Genomic DNA, 24,498 nt, shown 5'->3' on the forward strand with positions numbered 1-24,498 from the left:
TGAATTTATCAAGACTTTTAATAGTTCTTTTTCAAATGATGTACACACAATGAACAAAATCAACTCAACCAAAAAGCATCTGATTAAACATTTGATTTCTTTCTTTTATCTTTTTTTTCTCTTTTCTTTTTTTATACAGCATTTCATATGAATCAGCCGTCACCACACACAAAGACACACACTCAGAATACACAGCCACCTCCGTTGTAGTCTTTTACAAGGCCTTATAGAGAAAGTGCAAACATCCTGCGGAGCCGATAAAAAGGGCTTCAGTGTAACGACTCGGAAAAAGGAATCAATTTCATCTGGAGTCTGCGGGTAAAACAGGGATAACTGGGTGTTGTTCTATCTTTCTCTCAAGCTAAGTTTGCTACCTGCGTGTACACGTATTACTCAGAAGTGTTAGAAAGTTTAGAGATATCTCACCTGAGCCTTCATCTCAGGTGGCCGTGGTACTCAGAAAGCTGCTATAAGGATACAGAGAGAGCAAAGTGGCAGAGAGAGCTGCGATCGACTGTCACTGATTCGTCCTCAACACCTGAGGCTCTCTCCCAGTTCGCCACATGCACACTAACAAGACTACAAACACAAATTAAACCATGGAATGACTAAGTAAGAGAGCTGGCAGCGGACAACTGCTGCTAGTCTATAAAATGTCCAGATATTGATGTAAGAAATTAAAATAAACACACAACGACAAACATTTCCAGGCACACATCAGACATTCAGACGATCCGATCCCGCTGCCGACCACACGCTAGAGAAAACTCTACAAAATGACAAAGACAACAATAATGTAGTTTGTAAGTATTTATGTGTCTCTTCCACGGCCCAGACGGCCACCTTCCACTTCACGCAGGCGGAGGGAGAGTTAAAGCCTTTTTTTTCAGCCGCATTTTTAAATCCAAAGTACCCTAAATAAATATGCAGACGCTGATGATTCACCTGCTGATTGCAGACGCTAAAAATAGACTCCAATTTGCAGAGAAATGGGGCTAGCTAATGATTAAAGAGCCTCATGCAGAGGAAACAGTCACGGGGATACAAGTCACACGGCTGTCCGTCTCCAAAAGAATAAAGGTCGTCACAGGACGGGCCCGGCAGGGGCGAGCGGAGCACCTGCTCAGTGTGACGGTGATCATTGAGAAGATCTATCATGAGATAAAATGTCCAGAAACTGGAACTGGTGTGCCAACAAACACAAAGAGGGACAGGATAGAGAGTGAACCAGAAATATCTGCAGTCTCAGGGGAATAAAACAATCAGCCATGTGGTCAAAATGGGACAGAAATCATCATTAACCATCCTAATTAAAGAGCTGAATGACATACAGAGTGCAGCCTCCAGGCCCGACACAGCAGGAAGTGGCTCCCGCACTGAGTGAAGTTGTAATATGGTTCGTGGGTCAGGTGAGGGGAGAGCAGGAAGAGGTGCCGGGAGTCTGCGAGGGGCAGCGGCCGGGTCGACGTCGGGGGCTGTCAGTTCTTCAGCATCGCATCGTAGCTCTGGAACACACACTGGGAAACTTCTGGAGCTCTGCACTTCAGAGACACCTGAGGGAGAGGACAGACGAGCAGGATGAGTATGATTTCACTTCGTAACTCGGCTGTCAAGGTGCAGAAAAGGTTTTGACAGACAGGTCAATACAGAAGACGCCTGCTGTGGGACATGAAGTTTAACAAATCACATACAGCTTTAACGAGATACACAGAAGAGATAACACATCGATACATTAGCTAATAAATCACAGCTTGTGTTAGTATGACGAAGTAATGACAGGATAAGCCGCAAAACCAGTGATGGAAGTTGACAGTCGGCTGCTTTAACAACGGATTATCAGTTAATCATTAATAATATTAAACATGTTTGATGTGCTTCCATTAGAAAACGTTTTTTAAGCATCGACATGATCTTTGTTTGATGCTAAATAAAGACTCAAACCCAAACTGATGCAACTAAACGGCTAAAATGTGATAATATCAGTTTGTCTGGAGCGTTTTTTTTATATTTTTTGATACATCTTAATCAAATACATTTTCTTAAACCAGTATTTTGTGTTTTAATTTGAAACATTTGATACTTTTTGATGTATTTGTGCATCAGATTGGAGGATATAAGGTAAAATCACAGATTGTGATAAAAAAAACAACACTCGTGGTGAATTTTCTTTATCGGGTTAAGCTTGAATATCTGCCGTCTGGCTTGATAACATACAGCATATATTGATTTCCAGATTTATTTTGAACTGATTTGTATCGATACTATGGATTCCTAACAAAAGAACGACAAGGCAAACAAAATTTTAATTGGTTCAAATCTTAAAGGTGATTAATGATTAATAATTAACATCTCTAAGCACAACAAACAAAGGAAACGGGAAGGGGACGGGTACTTTGCAAGCTTAATGGATTGTTCTGACCTACAAGGTCTTCATCAGGCAAACTGCAGAAGTCTCAAAATTCAATATCTTTCAGATGAAAAACAAAAAACAAAAGCTAAATTCAGTCAGAAACAGACTGAATACTGACAGAAATACAGACACATAAACTGGGGAAAACAGATGCAGCCTCTCCGATCTTTGATGTTATTTCCCAGCAGGGAGTCGGTTTAGGATTTTATACAGTTTTTCTCTCCCATCAACAATCATACTGCAGATGTTTATTCCTCAGATCCAGAGGAGACACTGACTCTTTACAGCAAACACACGGCAGCTGGAGACGTGGAATCACTGTACCAGGACAGATACTGCCATGATGCTGCACTTAACACAAAGACTGTTATTTCTAATATTTTAAAAACTTTCCACTATTTAATTGCTTCGTAATTACAAACAGCAGCGCTTTCTCGTCACAGACAAACGTCTCTGTGATGTGAGAAAACAAGCTTTTTTTTTTCTTTCCCTGACAGAAACGCACACAGCCGTCTGCGTCCACACGGAGCCGTTCTGCCTCCGACTTGTTCTTTCAGCTTTCATCAGTGTCATTTCTTAGAATCACATTTGTTCCACTGGAAAAACGTCTGGGGGGGAGTCACAATGCAAATCTGCTAAAGATAGCGAGTGCAGACCCTCTGTGACTAGTTTTGAGTGACAAACACAAACAACGCAGCAAGATAAGAAACTAAATCCAAAGAACATTATGTCTAAGTTCTGTTTTCAGTCACAATAAGTCCTCCAACGTCTGTTGTTTTGTCTCATAGTCCTGAAAATATATTTTTTTCAGGAAAACAGTGTCCATGTTTGAAGCTCCAGTCATGTTTTGTCTTCTGAGACTGCCGCCATTATTAAAATGTTTGGATATTAATAATCAAACAAAGGCGATGCGAGCGTGTTGTGGTGGATGCCACAGGGCTGCAGTGGAATAAAGCAACAATACTGCGCAGCTCCTTAAGTGTTGCCTCTATGTGCTCAGCGCTCTTTATTAATGCATGCTGCTGCTGGCAACATTTAAGCAGCCGCTCTCCTGTCAGCATGGGGTAAAAGATGTGAGGAAATGCGGATGGTCTAGCCACTGCGCAGAACCTGCTATTAAGAGACCTAAAAACTGCGGCACGATTGTGTTCAGCTTCAGGCTTGCTGCTAGAAAATCAGGATTATATTAACAGTACAGAAGCAGGGAAACAGACAAATAAGGAGCAGGTAGCTACTGAAGTGACGAAGGAGGTGCAATCACATGGTACAGATGGAGAGACAGGATTTTTTTTTTTTGCCAAGACAGGGAATTTCAAGTATCAAGGTGTTTACATAATTCTGTCTTTCTAATGTTTAGTTATAAAAACGGTGCTATCATGTGTTATGGAAAGGTTTTTCTTTCAGCCAAAGTAGAGACAGAGACGTGGATTCATCTCGCTGCAGAACGCAGCAGGAGTCTTTGAGAAACCTGCATAAATGGGGACGTGGAAGCGCTGCAGTTCTGATGAGGCAAAGCGGCACTGCGTTAGGGAAGAGCAAAGACACTCGGCTATTTAATGATCAGGGTGTGATAAAGTTGTATGCATCTTAATCCTAACTTTAGATATGTTAATCTTTTTTTTTTTTTATAGGGGTACACAATATGGAGTTTTTTCAGCCGATACGATAATTTATCTGCTTTTCTCATGGCCGGTGGGGATTCGATAAACAATAACTTCACATGTTTGTATTTTAAGAAGAAATTCCTAACCTGTAGTTCATGCACACCTGGAGGTATTCTTCTTCTCCTCCTCCTCCTTTTCTGTGTTTATTGGTGGATTGAAACCAACTTTCAAGGTAAAAACAGACGCCTACTGTATCAGAGTTTGTAAATGCTGCTCTTGTTAAAGCAACGAAAGCAGTCTGGTTTCATATTATGGGCTCTATTTATCGGCTAGAATAATTTATTGGTAATAATATAACAATTTATGGAAAATTAATCAAGACATCAATATAGGACTGTATGTTATCAAGGTAGCTTTCTCAAGTCACACGTGAGGATACTCATGATTGGAAATTCACCACGATCAACTCATCCTGAGTGAAACAACCAGTTTGTCTGTTTTTGGTCGATCCAGTTCATTTCAAACCTCACAAATAAAAAGGTACGTCATCATATTGTTATATTATTTGTAAAACTACCAACAATGATCAAGTTGTGAGATATTAAATGGGACATGAACGTGAAAACCGTATCTCTGAGCTCGTCTGCAGGGACGGCAGATATTCTGTATCTGCGTGCAGTGCAGCACTTTGGTGTCCATTTCTGTGTTCAACCAAAACCCTCAGAATTACCAGCTCAAGAGGTGGAGAGAGGAAATCAGCCAACATCACCGGGCGAATAGTTGCCATGGGGACAGGAGATGGCAGATGAGAAGACCATGCTTCATGTCAAAAGGACGAGCAGCGCCCCAGTTCTCCACTACATACACTATAAAGAATACATGAGCTGCGATGGAGGTCAGACTAATGAATCAATCTGAGAGCGACTGACGATTTCAAAATTAGAAACTTAAAGTGGCTCCAATCAGACATTAACAATGCTTTTTTCTTAAGAATAAGAAGTTTCCAATGACGACGCTACGGAGAAATATCACCTGACTCTATGATAGAACTTTATATTATGTTTCAGCTCTTTGTTTATCCGCGGTGGCAAATAGTGTTATTTGTTAACTGTGTTTGTGTTGTGAACATGGTGTAACATTTAGCAACTGAAGAGCCGGATATCTCCCTCAGGAGCTGATAGAGACCAAAAACAGAGGTAAAAGAGTTAAACTGCACATTTATTTGCCAGTAACAGCTCTGTAACAGCTGCAACTGTTTGCTAACGAGCCTGTTAGGTTGAAAATGAAAACAGTTTATTATGAGCCGTATTTACATCTGGTGATAGGCCGCAACCTCTAGCATCTGTGGTCATTATTACAGCTGCAAAGGAGGAAATAAGGCGAAGTAGTATAAAGAGTGAAAAGTCTGAATACAGACACAGGACATTCGAGCTGAAACCAGAAGTCAACAGAGAGATCTTTTAACTTTTAACTTAGTAACGTAGTGAAGTGATGTCATGTCCACAACGAATGTACCGAAGTAATTGAGGTAACACAGGTACATTTGTATCTGAAGTGACAGAAGTAACGTAGTGATTTCAACTTAAAACACGTTTTCCTAAACCCAACCAAACGTTTTGGGAGACGCTGACAATGAACCCATTTAGTCGTGAGGATGTGTTGTTGCTAAAAGGTTTAAGGTGACAAACTTGTTACAAACACGGTAAGCATTAAAAGTAAAAGCTGTTGATCCTTTGCTGTGCTCAGGATTTGTTTGCATTGCAGGTTTAAGAAGAGAAACACAAAAATATATTCAAAGATGCAACAGACCAAATCACCGTGACGTCACGCAGCAACAATCACATCCGAGCAGACGACTGGTGGTTGAGTAGCGTTGCACAGATATGTAAAACTATGGTTTTTCAAACTTGTTTATTTCTGTTGTCACTTTCAGCCTCATGTGTCACGTTTGAATATATAAACAGTTACCATGGTGATCCGACCTTTGAGATGTTTCTACTGTGCCCATTTTATGTGCCGTGTTGCTTTGCTAGCGTCTTTGATATCTGCACAACAGCAACATCTCAGACTAACTGCTAATTTGTAGTAAACTCAAGCTGTCATTTATTAAAGCATTTAAACATGCAAATACTGTGATTGGTTCTTTACTTTGCTTTCTCAAGATCTTCCATTTCGTTGTGCATTGCATTGTGGGGAAATATTGTCCATTAAGGCTGTTGTTAATGCAGAACAAAGTCAAACTCAGCTGGAATAAGCACAGAGTAATAATAATAATAATTGGGCCACAGCTATAAGTAGTGTGGCATCATGGGAGAGCTGAAGCCAATCGAGTTTTAAGACAAAAACAGTGACATTCAAACATTCTTCCTCACGTCTCAATGAAGGAAATGAATTATAATTGTTTTAATGTTTCGTCTGAAGAAGCAGAATAAAATCCAGACAATAACCGTTGGCAGGGCTGTACTTTCTTCAGGTCTATAAATAGCTGCTGACAAAAGGCTTTAGCAGCTTGGCTTTAATGTGCCGTGCCAAGAGAGTGCAGAGACCATGCAGCAGCCAGCAGCTCTCGGAGACAAGCATCAGAGTACACACTGTACATGCAGCATGCTTAACTTGGAAGTCTAGTCTCCTCTACACTGAACAATTTATGATCCCTCTGCAAAAAACAAAGTGGGGGAGCCTTACGAGCCTCGCTGAGGAGCAATTTGAACTTAAAAATTAACATGAAATGACAGGAGGGGTACAGTGCTGAGAGTCCTGAATTAATGAGGTTACGGCACAAATGGGACGCACAGGGGAAATAAAAATGCAACCGATCAAGAGCGAGGAAATGAAAGCTGCACACCGCCCCCAGCAGAATAAGTGACACACAATAAATACTCCACAAATAACCATAAAGTAAAAATCTTTCACTTCAGTCAATTAATTCCACGAAATACTCCTTAAGCCGTATTTTCCCAAGTCTCCTACATGAAGTTAGAACAAATTGACTTGTCTAGACAGAAGAAAACATTAAAGTAGTAGTGGTAATAAAAGTAGGTGGTTAATGCCACCTTATAAATAGAAAACATGATCTACAGGCAGTCCTGAGTGATGAACAGGGAGGAGAGTCACACCAAGGTCCTCCTTCTGGACCAGTCACGCAGAATTTTCTAAGCCGAACACAATCCATCAAGAGCAGAGACCGTGGGACGCCGACAGGGCTGAGTCATGTGACAACACAAACAAATACGCATGTGCACACACAAACACACAGGTGAGTCACCAATACTAGCCCAAAATCTAATCAATGAACCTTCACCACACTCACAACTCATTGAACATCAATCTCCTTCATGTCTCTGCTACGTCATTTGTCCCCATCAAGGAAAAATGTCCAGTGGTGACGGTGTTTTGTTAACTCCACCACACTGACTAATGTTATTATTCTACTTAGCGTCTTTTACTTCACGTCAGAAGTGTTGTTCCCGTACACTGTGCAGATTATTTTAGTTAACTTTAATGTTTGAAACTAAAATTTTTTACATGTTGCTCCTGTAAGAGTTGCCTTGGTGAACTCAGCGCTCTTTATTAATGCATGCTGCTGCTGCTGGCAACATTTAAGCAGCCGCTCTCCTGTCAGCATGGGGTAAGAGATCTGAGGAAAACGCGGCCAGTCAAGCCAATGTATTGAACATGCTATTAAGAGACCTACAAACTGCGCATTCATGTGTTCAGTTTAAGGCTCGCTGCTACAGTATCAGTATTATATTAGTTTGACTACTGATTTTCTGCAGCGATACACAGATCCCAGCTGTTAAAGGGGTGAATGTAGCAGTGTAGTTTGCAGACATTTTAAGGCAGGTTGTTGGTGAATAAATAGATTAAAAGTGAAGGGGGTTGGCCACAGAGTTAGCGAAAACTTCAACCCAGGCTAACTTAATGCCTCGGTCACACTACACGACTTTCAGAGTCGTCAGATCGATGTCGCGTTCACACTTCTCAACTCTCTGTCTTGTAATCTTTGTGGTTTGCACACTCTGAGTGATCAGCGACAGGGGGTCACACGCTACAAGATAACAAACACACACACATGAGACATAACACTGGAATGGTGCAGTCAGAGTTGTTTGTGCTCTGATTTGCAGCTACAAACAAGGAAGAAACCAAATTCTCCAATAAGTGACAGACACATGGATTCACACCACTGCAGGAGCCTTTGGAAAACTTGAGGACCTAAAGTCGCCGCAGCCCGATGATGAAAGTTGACTGCTCAACGTGTAATCGTGGTTCAATGAGCATCTTAATCTTGACATTTAATACTTAAAAACATCATTCTTTACTGGGCAATAGTTGTTTATCAAGTCAGAATTGAGTCTCAATGATGTGACCAAACTCATGAATTCGTATAAAACAACTAATACAGTACTGACCGTGTAGTTTGGGTTTCCTGCCTGCACCCTCAGCTCAGCCAGAACCCAGATGCCATTGGTGAGTTTCATCGACTGATACAGCATGTCCTGACCCTCCACTGTACGCTTGGCTATGGTGAAGACGTTGCTACCCTGCAGTTTGCTGGAAGCGGCATCTGTTGAGGGAACATGTTCAAGAGTTGACAACAAAAAAGTCAACATTTTAGCGGTTACATCTATACTACTTTAACCATCTGAATAGAATACAGCTCATTTTTGTATTAAACCATTGAAAACAGTCATTTAATGTACCATGCAGGATTTCTTTTCCCCTTTATTATCCCCTTAAATTTCACTCCAGGCTGCCTGTGCAGCAAAGATGCAGTCACTAATTTGAAATAATCATTTCTCCTCAGACTGTCTTGCTGCTGCGCCCCAGTAGGATGTGAAACCCTCTCTCTGTGTTGATGAAGAAGAAATTTAATCTGTGGGGGGAAATCTCCATTAAGCTGTCATTAGGAATTATTCTCCAGTTCAGCTGCTCTCACGCCTGTGTGAAACTAAATTATCACACGTAAATAGGGACTGTAGCAGATGAGCTCTCATAAAATACAATTTGCTTCATTAGCAAGGATTTGAATTTGAGATGGCCACTGCTCTGTTGGGTTATTTCTACATATGGGGAATCTGCAGGACATGGCAGCACAGTGTGGAGTTCTTCGGGTAGTGCATTCTCGTTTCATCCTCCATTACCTGAGTTGAGATGGCAGTCTTTGATCTGAAACTGGGCTTCGTTGTCATTAGGAATGTCTTTCCATGTGGCCAGGAACACCTGTCGCTCTGTGGATGTGGAGACACAAATAACTGAATGTGGCAAAGACAGAGCACACACTGAATGTAACAACAGGTAATATTGTACGCCCGGGAGTGAAAAAATTTAAGTTGGTTTCCTGCTGCGGCTCCAGAGCATTAGCTCGCCGCCACCGGCAGCTGCCCTGCTGCTAGCCCCATCAGGAGGCTCCACGGGGAGAAAGGCCAGCAGGTTTTCACAGAATAAATAAACAGTAACACACAAAGGCAGAAGGAGGAAAGGCCAAACAGTGGCACTGGTGCACAACCTAAGAGCAACTGAATACCCCAAAGAGTTGAGCGGGTGCAGACGAGCGGACAGACTCACACATCTACGTCAAACTTGTGCACGTGCTCATACTGACGTCTGCGTATGTCTTTGACGTCAGCCTGGTTTTCAGACTTTGGAGTGAAGAGATTTATCCAAGAGACACTCACCCATCTTGCCGTCCTCTACAAACAGCATGCTGATGGGGTACTGGGAGCTGAAGTAGAATACGTCAATGTTGTTCTTAACAGCCACCTGCAGAGTGATTACATCCAAGGAGGGGGGCAGAGGAGGACGACAGGATGAGGAACAAGAAGCAATATGTGGGTAATTACTTTACAAGTGCCCTTCAAGGATGGGCATTGCTGGTTTATGTGTGCTGTTTACTGAATCAAGAGGGCTGCAGTCCTGAGAAATCTCTCTCTTTCACAAACACACACATCATACTGTGTCTCGGAGTAATCATGAGGTCTCAATTTGCAAAAGAATTTCAGCAAACATCACTTAAAAGCTGATTACATCAAACATTACTCTTTCTACACAGCCTTTAGAAAGTGCTAAGCAAGTTGAAATAAATAAAGATGAGCATAGAAAAGGAGACAAGAATAGCAGACAGTGGTTAAAAATAAAACCCCAAAAATAAAAGATGTGACACAAAAAGAGACAAGCAGTCAGGACCTTTAACGGTCTATGGGCCCAGAAGAAAAAGACCTGACAGGTGGCAGCCGGTGCTATCAATCAGGCTGCTCACCAACAAAGTGCTGAGAGAAGGACAGTGAGATCGGCCAGAGGATAACAGAGGAAGGTCTCGTGAATAATTCATCAGGGCGTCTTATTCCTGGGTGCAATGCAGGACTGCCAGTAACACAGCAAGTTATACAGAAAGAGCTGTGTCAGGCAAAAAGACATTTTTGTGCTCTTGCTACGTGGGTCAGCACATCTTTTCTCAAGTACTGTCCAGATTCTGATTGCCATTCATCATCTTAGATAGGCGCGTATTTTAATGTCCAGAAGGAACTTTGAACTAAAGCTGAGATGATTAATAGGAAAATGCATTTTTTAATATTTGCCTGTTTTCTTAGTCTCCTCTGATTGTAAACTACATAACTTAAGGATTGAGACTGCTGGTAGTAGTTAATCGATCTGACTCCGACGACTCTTGTTGTGGAAAACTGTGATAGATAAAATAATTGACAGATTAATCGATAATTGCCTTACCTGAGGGCCATAACAGGAACATCAGAAGAAATCAGAATTTGATTTACTTAAGCTCAAGTGACAGACAGGCGCAGCAAAATCCATATGTTTAATAAGACAGAAGTATTAATTCAGCGGTCACCAATTTGGAAACCACTGTACTAGATTGCCTTTTAGAAATTCTTTAAAACTGAACAGGCATACTGTATGTCTGTTTCTGTAGCTATGGATGGGATCTGATAACAATCTCAATGATACTAAGGCCACTTTCGATTTTCTGCTCATCAGTCCGACTCTCTCTCTTATTGATTCCTGATCAATCGTGTGGCCCCTGTGTGGCGCCTATATCACTGTAACATAGAATATTTCCCCTGTGTAATGGACCGGCTGCTCAGTTGGTTAGCAGTGGCGCTTGTGTGTCGAGTGTGAAATACATGGCGGTCTAAGAATTAAAGCCCATGTCCTGCAGAAGAATGTGTCAGCACATTGTTGGTTTCCATCCCTCCATAAATGTATCATTTTTACAGAAATGACAAGAACTGTTGTCGTCCTTCTTCCTGAAATGAAGCCACACTTTCAGCCGTTTCTTCCTCTCCAACAGCAGCTTAGATGCTGACATAGACAAGTTTTTGAAGACACTGTTTTGCAACGCGCAAATGTCAGAAAACCAGGCTACCATCGATCAAAGGAATTGATAAGCTTGGGGAATATCACTCCAGTGGATTGGGCAATTTGGAACCTCTTCTCAACCGGAACCGGTTCTTGATTCCCATCTCTTTCTGTAACAAGCAATCCTGTCACCACTTTGATATGTTTAAAATTGAACCGCCGTGTCAATGAAGAAGGCACTACGGTGGCAAAATATTCATGAAACTTGCACCCAAAGGTAATAAAAGCGTTGCTCTAAAAAGTGCTGATTTGTGATAGAAAGGGGCTTTATTGACTGCGGCGCTACACCACGTCAGTAGTTAAAAAGACTACTCAAAATAATATCCTGTGATTATCTTCCACGAGACAAAATACATGAAGAAGCTCTCGAAATAAAATATCCGAGAAAATGTCAGAACAGACAGCAGTTCTCATCAAAGCAGGGCCCAGAGGCAGTTGAGTAGAAAGGTTAGCAGGTCTACTGAGGCCAGGAGAAACAAAGGAGCCATGTGTTGTCTGACCACTAATGACCGCCTCCACCTCTATCATCCCCCTCGACACTCTTATCTTCTCTCTCCAGCTGCACACAGCACCCGTCCACCATTCTGCCCAGTTAAAAGAAACCACCCTGATCAAAAACAAGCCAGCCACCGCTGCGCTTTTTGTTTTCCACCTATCACAGCCGCTCTGACGGCTGTTTCAAGTTTCAATCCCGTTTTTTTATTCACGGCATGGGAATTCAACAGTATAGCTTAATAACAGGGAGGATGCGTTACAAATCGGTTAAGACAACATTGGTCCTATTTTCGGGACAAAACTTAATGTTTCAAGAGATGGACAGGTTCAGAAGTATTTCAACCATGAAGCATTTTGATGTTTTAGTCCTTTAAACTTGGGATATATTAAGATGAATGACTAAGAAGTTGAAACATTGTCAACTTTAATTTGGAAAGCAATGTTTTTATCTGATTATCAAAAACTTAAAAAGCTGTCATGTCTACCAGCTCTGCTTGCATTACCATTCAGCTCTGACAGAGAGCTGTCACAATGTCTGAGGCCCAGTAGGAAGCCGCGTTAGGACAGTAAATTGGAGGCACTGGTGTCCTCAAAAGGCCAGTGTTGAAAAAAGTTGGCATACATTACACTGTGCCTCTGGTCTGTACTTGACATCTGACGATCATCTTGTTGACAGCTTGCATCACTGTCACAAGTGTGATGCTCAAAACGTCAGTCCAGAGACAGTTCATGAAAAATCGAAAAGGTTTCCCTCCTATTCAATCAAAACCAAATCTAACAATTTCAGGGGAAATGAATGTCATGAAGCTGTTACCTGCAGGTTAGTGAGAGGCTCCATCTTCATGACAGGTCCCACAGTACTGAGGGGAAGGGCCACTTCAATGCTCTGGTTTGGGCTGAGAGGAGTGAGAACCTGGAGTGGGCCGGCCGGAGCGAGACCAAAGCTACAGAGGAACACAGGAGGGAAAAAAGGTGTCACAAAATGTGAAAACACACTAAAATCTAAGCTAAGAACATTGCTGAGTCAATGATCTTACCTGTTTCTGTTGAACTGGATGGCAAAGTCAGTCATGACACTCATAGCTTTATTAGTGAGGGTCATCTCCATTTGGATGACCCCAGCACGGCGGGCAAACGTGCCAGATATCTCCAGACCCTTGGCCTTCATGGCTGGAAGCCAAATCTGAACATAAACAAGATCCGTTCTTCCATTAGTGACCCCACCACTGCTGTTACATCATTCTATAATAAGTCGATCCCAGCTTATCAAGACTCACTGATTTAGGAGGGCTGTAGGCTCCCATGGGCATACCAACACTACCACCGAGATCGAACAGGTCATCCAGACCGCCGCTCACGGGGGGAGGGAAAGAAGCTGGCATTGTAGCTGGCGGTGCACCAAAACCAGCACCCATCTGTGGGTCAGAAAGCAACAGGTTACCTCAAAAAACATTCAATGTCACGTTTTACAGAGCAATCCAAGAGCAACAACCTCAGATAAAATGACTTACAGCAGGACTTCCTCCAAGGTCGCCGCCAAGCTGAGAGGAGAGGAAGAAGAACAGAAATTTAAGGTCATCTACTGGTGCAAACTCAAATTATATGATGGAGGGTTTGAAGAGGGTGGATGGAGTGGTGGAGGGTCTCAGAAATGTCTTTCTGATGTCTCAGTGACGGCTATGGGGGTTTATACTAGTAACAAGCAAAATAAGAAGGAGATATGCACCAGTATAAGAGAATGTCTCCTCTTATGTAACTGACCTTTTATTGTCCAAAATCCAAAAGGTTTTGTTCAAATGCTACTCACTAAATGTGTCTACTGTGATGATGAAGAGGTTGGGAGTACAGTGACCAAAACTGGAAGTGCAAGACATATAGTGATTCCACACAGTGACAAAGCTAAACTACTGTGTACAAAACGTGGGGGAAATGTACTAAAATCTCACCTAAATGGAATGAGAAACATAAACAAAGTGCAAACAGGCACAAATGACTGCTGAGGAGGACTATTCAGGGGACACAGTGGTACAACAGGGGACAAGAGGGGGCTCTAAGCTGTTGCTGGCCTTTACTGGTCCAGCGTGGTCCCCTGGACCAACCTCAGTGGGGCTGTAATCGGGGGGCGATGGGGACTGATGAGAGAGCTGAGGTGACTGAGGGGTGTCCGTCCGTTGGGGAATGGGTGGCTGATTGAAACATGAAACAAATCGCAGAGCTCAGAGATAAGAAAAGAGACGGACTCAAGGATTTAACAGCATGCTTCCTACAGATATCACGATAAGAAAAGATGATAAATGACGAATGAAAATTACAGAATGATGCATGAGAACTAGAGTAGAACTGCGCTCATTAAATTAATCCTCTAACATGGCCTGACATGGTTTAAAAATGTTTTGCCCTCTCCCTCCGTGTAGTTACCGGCTCAGACTCATCCCCCATCTGCAGGTGCAGCGTTGAACAAAGAAAGGAAAACACACAGGAGTCAAAAGAAAAAAAGAAAAAGCAACAAAAGGTAGAAAAAAAGAATACAAAGATACATTTAATCACTCGGTCCTAATGACAATAAGCCTTAAATCCACTGAGATGTGCTAAGCCAGCCTTTCAGAGCCTGATGGCTGCACTCAAACAGCGGTGTGTAGACAACCTACCAGGCTGTCCAGTCCTCCTCCGAGAAGGTCCATAGCACCCATCTGCATCCCAGAGGAGGGAGCTGGTGGCGGTCCGGTGGTAGTAGGAGGTGTTAGGTCCAGATTAAGCAGATCTCCCAGGAGGTCTCCCTGGGATGGGATTACAGCAGGGGGCGCCTCAGAAACTCCAGCAGCAGAACCTGTATCTGGGCTGTCAACACTCTCCCCTCTACAGGAAATTAAAAATAATTAATTTAGTGAATGCCCTTTTCTGTCACTTATTTGCAAACTGTTTTGCAGATATTCCTGGTTCCTGATTTTCATGTACAGTGTGAGCAGGGTTTACGTTAGCTGCCAGATATGTGTGGTTGACTGTCGGATGAAAATATCAACAGCCAAAATGTCTGGTGGAAAATACGCCATATGTATAAATAAGCATGCTTTATAACCTAATAATGTGTGACTAATAAAGATATATTTCAGAGAGAACTCAAACATACACTTGTATTATGCAAGAGTTTGGTTTTGCCTCTGCATTTAAGACTTTAAGAGAGTTATTGAGTGTTAAGTCATGTGCTGAGCTTTGTCTCTCAGTGCACAAGTGCTTCTTCCTATCCAGCACGCTGCCAGCAATTTCTACCTGAGATAAAATATATATGGACATGGGCATAAGCCTTCTCCAAGCAACGGCCCCGCACTTTGGGTCGACAGCAGTTAACTCAAGTCGGAAATGTCAGTAGTGAAGTAGAAGTTTCTGTGCAAGTTTTATATATATATGAAAAAAACAAGCGATTGTGCAAAAGAGGCCAGCAAGACCACAGAAAAGTGTCAATGTCCTCCTGCTCACGAAATGGAAGATGTGACAACAGCCAAAACAACAAAAGATGTTTCAAAACAGAATAGCAGAAATAGTTTAACATGGCAGCAGATCAAACAGAGACGCCTCGCTAGAAAAACGTCTCCAGCAAAACCATTGTGTAAAAGTCTGGCATAGACTGCGAGCCTTGTTTGCCATTAAACTGCGTTTATAACTCCATGTAGTCCACTGAGAGAGATAACAAATAGATGTGTTGTATCTAAAAGGCAGGAAGGAACAGGGAAGAACAGATGCACAGCTCAACACTGCTAGAAAGTGTGACACTCAGCAAATTTGAAGTGTAACATAATAGCCGGGTCAAGAAGCTTTGTCCACTTAAGTAAACAAACCCCCTTTTCCCTGCGGTGTTAAAAAACAAAAAAAAAAGGGCATGACTCACGATCCAGCACTGCCAGGGAGTCTCTTGTGCTGAACGCCGCGGCTGCCCTCAACAAAGGCACTGGGAGGCTTGTGGTACACAGAGGCCAGAGTACCAATGTGGCAGATGAGCTCCTCCAGCAGTGTGGGTTCAATCAGATCTGTCTCCTCAGAGATCAGGGGCTTCTCAGCAAGAACCACCTCCTTAGCAGCCACAGGGTCTGTGGAGAGCAGACGCCAGTAGATGTAGCCGCGGTCCCTGAGGTCTGGGTTATCAGAGTCCTGCAGTGAGAGATGGAGGCGAGAAGAGGAAGGACTATTATTCATGGAGCTTATTTAATAAATACTTAATGTCAGTTCGTCTTGGCCCCGATATGAGAGACTGAGCAGTGATTCAAAGATGTCAAAAACTGAGTCAGCCTCGGTACAGATAAGATTCGGCTGATGCACGAGGCAGACTGACACCTTACATTTTTATTACCTTTGAAAAAAAGGAGAACGTTCACAGGGTTTCAAGTGTGCTATGCGATAGGTGTCTGGACTTGTTTCAGTTTCTTGAAGACGTTTCAACTCTCATCCAAGTGGCTTCTTCAGTTCTGTTCTCAGAACTGAAGAAGCCTCAAACTACTTGAGGACGACATGGGTAGCATTCAGAGTAGCAGGCAGCACGGTGAGGATTATCACATATCTGTAGACTGTATCTGTGAGCATTTTCTCTCTCACCTGTGTGGCTAAGCTTAACACCTGCTGCACCAGCTCCTGGGTCTCAGTGGGCTTCTTCAGGAACAACTTGACGATTGCCGTCAGTAGCTGCAGCTGCACCTACAGGTGAACAAGTGAACACAAACAGTACATGTCAGAACTCCTTTACTAGTACTTTTAAATGCAGCCAGTGACGTTCAATTCGGCATGAAGTTGCACGACAGTAGCAAGGTGCATCTTAATGATGATCCTTTAACGATGACCTGTGTAGAAGTACAGTAAACACATAAATAAACAAAGTCGAGACTCATTTTACTTCTCAGGGCTTAGGTTTCCCATGGTCACACCCTGTTGCTCCAACTACTAGTTTAGTCTGCCGTTGCCACACAACAGCACAAAAACAAACATTTTTCTATCCCACGAAACCACCGAATGTAATCAGAAAAGCCTCTCCAAGGCAATAAGATGGGAAATCGATCTATTAAATAGTGCGCCGTCTAAACAAGTAAGCCTGGTGTAATTGCACAACACTCCTCTGAATGAAAGCTGGCTTCTCTATAAAATGTGTCTGACCCAGATTGGAAAAAAATGTACCATTACTGTTACGTTTTCCCTTTAAGCACAGTTAATACAAAATATCTTACTCATCTAGGGCTCTTTCATTTCTCAGTTTAACGAGACCAGTTCTCTGTGGTGCTGTGTGTGGCGTCCTCCATTTTCAGTGTTTAACAGCAGCTAACCAAAGGCTTTAATTATTTCCAACTACAGAAACTTAAATGTGCTACTTACTGCGAGCACTGCCCACTAATTGAAATCAAAAATGGACAAATTAACAACCTCCCTGCACTCTCCTGAACACACCTGAGTGCTTTCATCGTGGAAACCCTCCAAAAAGCTCTCCAGCAGCTCATCAGCATTGTCGATGCGCTCAGCGTACTCTCCCACAATCCAGATCATGGCGGCGCGCGCCTCCGGCTCATCCAGGGAGTCCAGGTTTTCACACAGAGTGGCAATAACACTCTCATACCTGCACACAGTCACACAAAACAACATTGCATCCGGTCAAATATTACAAATATATTAGGGGAGACAATGTCATTTGAAATATAAACAATCACACGGAGGAAATTAATCCAATTGTCCTGAAATTGAATTATTCTGTTGGGACCAGCAGGGACAGAAAAAAACAAGAAACAGATACAGTCTCCACATCAACTGCTGCCTACTTAACACTCAGGAGACACAGAGCAACATTAGCATTGCCTTGGAGCCGTGTATTCTGGCACCCTGACAATGTAAATGCAATATTTACTGTCCTTTTAGCTCCGTCTTCAGGACTAGATGCTCAATTTTTTCTGCTGTGGTGGGTAAATTCCTGTGGTGGAGGCATATCTAACCTGCACTAAATGTTTCATAATGAACAATTCCATTTACATAATGGTTTAATCACAAGATTTGCCAAATCAAAAAGATTTAGTTGATTTCTAATTAGAAAAGGCAGAAGTCTGAGTGGGTAGTGACTCATACAGCTGAAGGCTTGAGCCGAGCCGAGGCTGGAAGCTTTGCAAAGCTGCTCCCTGTGCGACTCACGACTCCACAGTGGTGTGTGGGAGAGGTTTCTGTCTGGCACATGAATGCACTCTGTCGGATCCACAGTAGAAAGTCACGCTCCGGATGAATAAACCTGACCTTCGACCAGGTGCAATCAAGGCAGGCTGTTCAGTGCGGTCCACCACGAACACTCTCTGCGTTACCGTTAACAATTTTCTTGTCCAAAAGCTTTCGCGCATGCCGTATCGGGATGAATGCCAACATGAAAACAATTTTTGTCTGTTTAATGAGCTTTCACTCTGCCCATTTAAACAGCAAGAGAGAATAATCTGGGGGTCAGTGATGTGGAACAGACACGCTGTCTGCTTGTGTTTAACAGTTTGTGTGAGTCAATACTACAGATTTGACAACAAAGCAAAGCATCTAATTCAGACAAACAACGTCACACATCTCAAATGTCTCAATATGAACGGCCAGTGTGAGCAAACAATACGCATATGACCACACTGACATGGCTACGTGGGAACCTACTTGTTGGGGTACTTCCGGAAGATGTCCTTGATGACCACAATGGCCTCCTGCACCACATAGTTGACCTTGGTTTGGATGAGGTCTAGCAGTGTGCTGACACAGCGCTCTGCTGATTGCTATTGAAAGTAGAGGGAATAAAATCAGTCAGAAACAGTTTAGACTGCATGTAGAGCTGCAACAATTGATGAGTTAGTTGTCAAAGTTCTCTGATCTGGAACTGTGTCTCACTGTTGGCCTTTAATTGTTTACAAAGGCCAACAAAACATCCAGTGACAATATGACATCATCTCCACCCACCTCTACTTTGATGGCACAGCGGCCAATGGCTCTGACCGCTTTACGGACAAAGTCCACATCCACCTCAGTGGCGTACTCCTTCAGCTCAGCCAGGACCTACAGACAGATGAGCAGTGGTGTCACTCAGATCATTTCGTTATCTATAAAGATAAATGTTTTACAAGTTTTCTAACACAATAATGTGTTACTGCAGCGGGCGTGTTACCTGGGCGATGTTGGCTTGCGATGCGAGGCGGATCATGATGTCCAGCTTCTCCAGTTTGACGTAGATTGGGTCATTGTACTTCACAAAGAAGACCTTCATCTCGTGTTTCAGGATCTCTGGGCTATAAAAGAGACATTTGTTGTTATTTGTGGCGATCGACTCAGACTGTAACACAACACACAATAAAACAAAAGGAAAAGCAAAAGACCTCCCCACATTTACCGTCTCTGTACGATGAGGTTGATGTTTCTGAGCGCCACATATTGCAACTCGGGCTCAGCAGAGAGGAGAGTGACCAGTGGCGGGGCGAGCTTCTTCAGCAGGGTGCCGTAGTAGTCCAGGTCTTTGGGCAGCATCTCCATGAACTTCATTAAAACTTTAACCGCTGACAGCACCACCGCGGAGTTGGCATGCGAGAGCCGTGGGGTGACACGCTCACAGATGCTGGCAGACATTGATGAAATTGGGGGAGAAGGATCAGAAAATTAAACTGTGAATGTTTGCCATCTTACATGCAACGTTAATAAAAGGGCTTCGCTTACCTTTGGGACTCACGGTCATCGCGAGGTGTGTAATTGGCCAGGCAGTCGAGGATGAATATCTGTCCCCACTCTGTACACTCATTTAAAGCGGTCAGCAACTTGTTGATGGTCTGGGGGTTCAGGTCCAGTAGATTACTGTTGGGGTGAGACTCTGCTATCTCCGACAGCGCTGCCACTGCGTTTGCTACAACCTAAAGATAAAAGACAAGTACAGATAAAAAGGAAAAGAGATATAAAAGAGAGGTCATTGAACTAACACAATTCTGGCAACATGGTGGTCATTTGTATGCCAGCACAGGGCGTATCAGTTAAAGACAGAGCAGGGGCTAACCCAGCCATCTAGTGTGCTGCTCAAAGGAGTCGTACCATGGGGTTGGAGTCAGATATGAGGTCCTTAAGGGTGTCCAGGAAGCCTTGGTCCTCCACCAACTGAGCGTTGATATCATGGAGCTTGGCTACACACACGGCGGCCGTCTTTCTCACGTACGGGTCTTCGTCCTTCAGACATTTTCTCAGCGGCTCGCAGAGGTACTCAGTGATCTTGTCCACACGGATGCAGCCCATCGTACGGACAGCAAGGGCCCGGATCAGAGGGTTAGGGTCTTCACAGTCCTAGATGGGTGGTTCAGAGAGATCATAACTTTTAAATTTATTTCTATATACAACACAATTTCCCAGTAAAATGTATTCCTTTCCTCTTAAAATACTTCTGTTTTTCTTTCATTATGTTTTGGCTCACAAACTGTAGGACACACACTTTTATGGCACAGTACGAATTAATAATAAATAGATCATTAAAAATACTTTTTATAATGGATTAAGCTTTACCTTTACAAAGGTGTTGACAGCCATGATAGCCATGTCTGGCTGACTCTTGGCATAGTTCATCAGGTAGAGGTAGACGAGCTTTTTCAGTTCCAGGTTGTCCGTCTGCATGCAGTTCACAACATCTGGGAACAGAGCGCTGAAGAGGGGACAACGAGTTATATAACTTCTGACTCCAATAATGTGTTACAGTTAATTATTCCAGTTCCTGCGTCTCTGACTTTAAATGTTCGCTGGCTCACCTGACATCCTTGCCGACGGTCATAGACGCAATGACCTTCTTCACAGCCTCCTTCTTCTTCTCCTTCTTGTCGCTGTTGAGCTCCGCCTTGAGCTCAAAGATCTCCCCTGTGAACACACAAGAGAAAAGAGGGAATCACACATCATGTAATATATTTGTGATATAAGGAGTTGAAGGGCGAATGTGCAGCACATTTTTCACAACAGGAAAACTGGAAAGTGGATACGCCGACATAATACAGTATCCTTTCAGAATCCCTCATTCAGAACCAGGACATTGACTCCCGCAGCAGTTTTCTGATACTGCCGGCTTGTATTGCTTTCAGGTGTTTAGGTGTACATGCCGGAAGAAACCAATGTGATGTGAATGTGAATGTGAGTGCACAATAGATGGTGCTGCCTATAAGCCTCCTAATGGCCGAGTGATCGAAGGCTTTTACATTAAATCTGCAGCAGGAGTTGTTTGTCTGGCGTTGTAAGTATCTGAACAGCAGCAGACTTACAGCTCCGATAACAAGTGAGAGTGACAAGCCATGGACCTGACTGTTGATGAGTGAAAGGCTTTAAAAGTTTGCCTTCATTAATTGTCCACCTTAATGCACACACCCACTGGCTGACCTCGCCTTTCGGGTTTCTCTCTCCCGGTATTTGTCTGCTGCTCTGTTGACTTTACTCGTCAGCGGTATGTTTTTAACCCCCGATTTCACAACCGCAGGTGAGCCATGTGCGGAGGAAGCTCGTCGTTAACTATGTGGCCAATCGAAACCAATGTGGTACCAAATGTCACAGCAACAACTAGGTGCTCTTACAAGCTTGAACGGAAACAACGGCATTAGTAGGCCGACACTAAATAGGAGAGGTTGCATTAAAAACTGTGTTTGGAGGAGCGATGTTAATCTAGAGAACATCTCGCTCTCTGTTTCTCTGCACAGCATGTGCGAATGTGAGGGCAGATTATCAAATAGTTAATAATAGTTAATCACCCACAGAGTTGTTCTCTCGCACGGATAAAAAAAAATAAAAGTAAAGAAAACCTGAAGAAGAAGGGCTAACTTGTTTTGTACTGTAACTACATCATGTCACCGTGTGAACATCTCAACAAGGATTACGGAGGTTTTTGATTTGTTTTGGTGCGATGTACAAAACTGACTGAGGCTAAACTGTATTTATATTTCAGTGCAGTGTCACTGACAAACCCACTGGCTATGAATTACACTATAAAAATCACACACTGTCAGTACACTGTCAATTTTGGGCTTATATTTGAGTCTACCTACTTAAGAGTTTCCCAGGAACTGTAAACCGCTAATCACTCCCAATCTCCTCCAAGATGTTAACTACAGACTGCCACACAGCAACATCGGGCAGATGCACAGGAAAAAAAAAGCAGATACTGAAAGAAGCTAAGCCCGGTGCGTGCGAACATGCACAGTTTTTGGGTCGTGTGCAACAAAAACACAACAGGAGGCACAGCAGGACGGTCAAATCTGTCAGTTAATGCTCAATATGTCTAATCTGATTTACAATAACCAGTGCAGCTCTGTTCGCTGTAAAAATGGCGAGACAACGCAGGGTGATGACATCTGTGGCTCAAATTTAAGGTCGGGCGAGGTTAGTTTTAGGTTTTGTTATATTCAACAGCTCAAGTTTACAGAACATGGCTTTCTTGAGGATTTGCTACAATCTTTACCCGAGTAAGCATCTTTAACTGAGTGATATTCAAACATGTAACGACATTACATTAACAAAATGTAGTGCAATTTGTGGAGATAATAATTTAGCACCACCCAGCTGAAGTCCACCATGCGCTTGCTTGAAAACACTGCATGGATGCTATCAACTTATCGATTGGTTAAATAATTTATCTGATGAATGTGTAAGCAGCGAGCCATCAGACCTTTCTTGGTAGTGGTGAAGTACTTGGAGTCCGTCATCTTGGATCCAAACTGTCGATTCTCCTGCAAAAAGACAAGTGAGGGTGAGAAAGACGACGAGCGGAAACTTGGAGCATCACGAGAGCGACAGGAAATACTAGAAGTGCAAGCACAGGGAAATAAAAGGAATTCCTGTCTTCTCCTGAACAAACGGCAGCCGTCTATCAGAAAGGAAAAACAATGGATATCATCTCTTTAAAACAACTTCTCGGTCAGCACGAATGTGGCGAACTTGGCGAGTCAACCCTTCAAATACTTTCTGCTTTCCTGTTGTTGATTTCCCCTCTACTGACCCAGCGCCTCTCTGAGAAACATCTTCTCCCGTTTACACAACAATACTTCCTGCTAAAAGCGAATGTCGTTCAAGTTGAAGGAAATGAAGGGAAGTCTAACCCAAAAAAAAAAGGAACAGAAACTCAGATTTAAGTGAGAAACTCTCCTGCTATGAGTAAAATAATACTCGAAACCATCCGACTGTGACGCTTTTAACAGAAGCGTACTTTTACATAACTTATCCCATGTTTGTAATCATCAGATTATGTTGACTTTGAACATTAAGTATGCTTTTTTTTTTAGCTATAAACACTTCATATATAATGATTATTGAACTGCATTACATAATACAAACACTGATGGCAGGTGCCTACACTTGTTATTTAATTAGCTGTTCATTCATTAAATCAGATGGCACTTCAGATAGCTATTTGGAGACATAAACCATACATCTATACAACAACAAGAAAAGTGCTTTAACAATAATATCACTGAACACTGCCTTTATCTTTAGCTAACGTGTGACTGAATGAAACTTCATAAACATGCTAGCAGGGAGAGATGTTGTCAGCAAAGGCCCCATCACTTGTTAACGTTAGCTAGCTATTGGTAACAGGTGACAGCATCAACAAAACACAGCGTTTCATTTATAAAACGTAGCAGCTTCGTTATTCATTGAGCTTCAGGTGGCTGTCAGCATCAGACAGGCTGTTAGCCACAAGTCAAGCACAGACGATGCGCTAACACGGCTGACGACGGAGCTAGCAAGACGATGCAGCTGAATACAACACGTTTGTACGATAATTCACGCCATACTGAGCATAAATAATAAACAGTGTATTCTTGGATAGTTTCCAGACAGACAATATGAGTACTCCACAGAAGCTGACTGTGAGTTAAGCTGCTATCTTAGCCTCCCCCAAAAAAAGTAGAGGAAAGGTTCGCTAGCTGGCTTTAGCATCGAGCTACCGCGACGTTAGCGCTAGCATAGCGAGCTCAAGTGTGTACAAATCATCCGCAAAAAGCGAGAAAACTGAAATATGTAACGACAACGTGAGGTTAGCTGAACTGTCCGGATGGCTGTGCAGCCGGTTACTCACGCATAACTGATTCGCCCATTCCTGCATGTTTGCAGCAGTTAGCTGAAATGAAGCTAGTGCTAGCTACAGAGGCTAGCTGTGTGTGCCTGTCAGTGTCAGCTAGCGCCTGGCCACTTTTCTCAGCTCGCACGGCTGAGACATGACCTTCTAAGTACAGGCTTAAGGATGCCTTTGCCGGGATAGTTAAGCTCTTAATCTATCGGCCTGGTTCAAAACCTTTACCCGACGACTTAGCCGTACCTTCTGGAGTTAAAATTAGACCCGCCGCACAATGAACACGGAGAGGAAAAACCTCCACAAACATCTTACCGTGACAGGCGTCAGTGGGGGCTGTGATGGCCTCCGTCCCCTCCCACTGGATGTTTCACTTCCGCCTTCGCTCCGAGTGACGTTTGCAAACACACCGACGTCAGCTTTCATTCACAGAGACGCTCATAATGTTGGTAACACATTTATTTATTTATTTATTTTAACAATTTCTTAAGATTAGCTGCAGTGGACTGACCTCTACAAGCTGCAGTTTACACAGTGTTAAATGTGACTTACACACTCAT

The 24,498-nt window shown here is 43.0% G+C and overlaps 1 protein-coding gene across 3 annotated transcripts; it reads right to left on the bottom strand.

The window, feature by feature from the left end:
- On the bottom strand, positions 1-24,301 carry ap1b1 (adaptor related protein complex 1 subunit beta 1). Of its 3 annotated transcripts, XM_073465660.1 has the most exons (23): positions 22,535-22,595; positions 20,640-20,745; positions 20,401-20,536; positions 19,939-20,184; positions 19,573-19,763; positions 19,253-19,474; positions 19,031-19,151; positions 18,826-18,921; positions 18,529-18,644; positions 17,308-17,473; positions 16,468-16,566; positions 15,767-16,026; positions 14,532-14,739; positions 14,302-14,322; positions 13,950-14,069; positions 13,395-13,424; positions 13,161-13,298; positions 12,921-13,066; positions 12,698-12,827; positions 9,693-9,777; positions 9,159-9,245; positions 8,427-8,581; positions 796-1,553 (listed from the first exon to the last, which is right to left on the bottom strand). In XM_073465660.1, exons 1-23 carry the CDS (start codon positions 22,569-22,571, stop codon positions 1,479-1,481), a joined length of 2,991 nt encoding a protein of 996 aa, XP_073321761.1. In that variant the 5' UTR covers positions 22,572-22,595; the 3' UTR covers positions 796-1,478. The 3 variants fall into 3 exon arrangements, with proteins under 3 accessions (XP_073321759.1, XP_073321760.1, XP_073321761.1); XM_073465658.1 differs by lacking the exons at positions 13,950-14,069; positions 14,302-14,322 and adding an exon at positions 24,254-24,301 and having other exon boundaries at positions 1-1,553; XM_073465659.1 differs by lacking the exons at positions 13,950-14,069; positions 14,302-14,322 and adding an exon at positions 24,185-24,236 and having other exon boundaries at positions 1-1,553.
- Positions 24,302-24,498: the final 197 nt, after the last annotated feature.

The sequence above is a fragment of the Pagrus major genome, chromosome 5 (assembly GCF_040436345.1).
Source record: "Pagrus major chromosome 5, Pma_NU_1.0".
In the NCBI taxonomy this organism is placed as follows: Eukaryota; Metazoa; Chordata; class Actinopteri; order Spariformes; family Sparidae; genus Pagrus; species Pagrus major.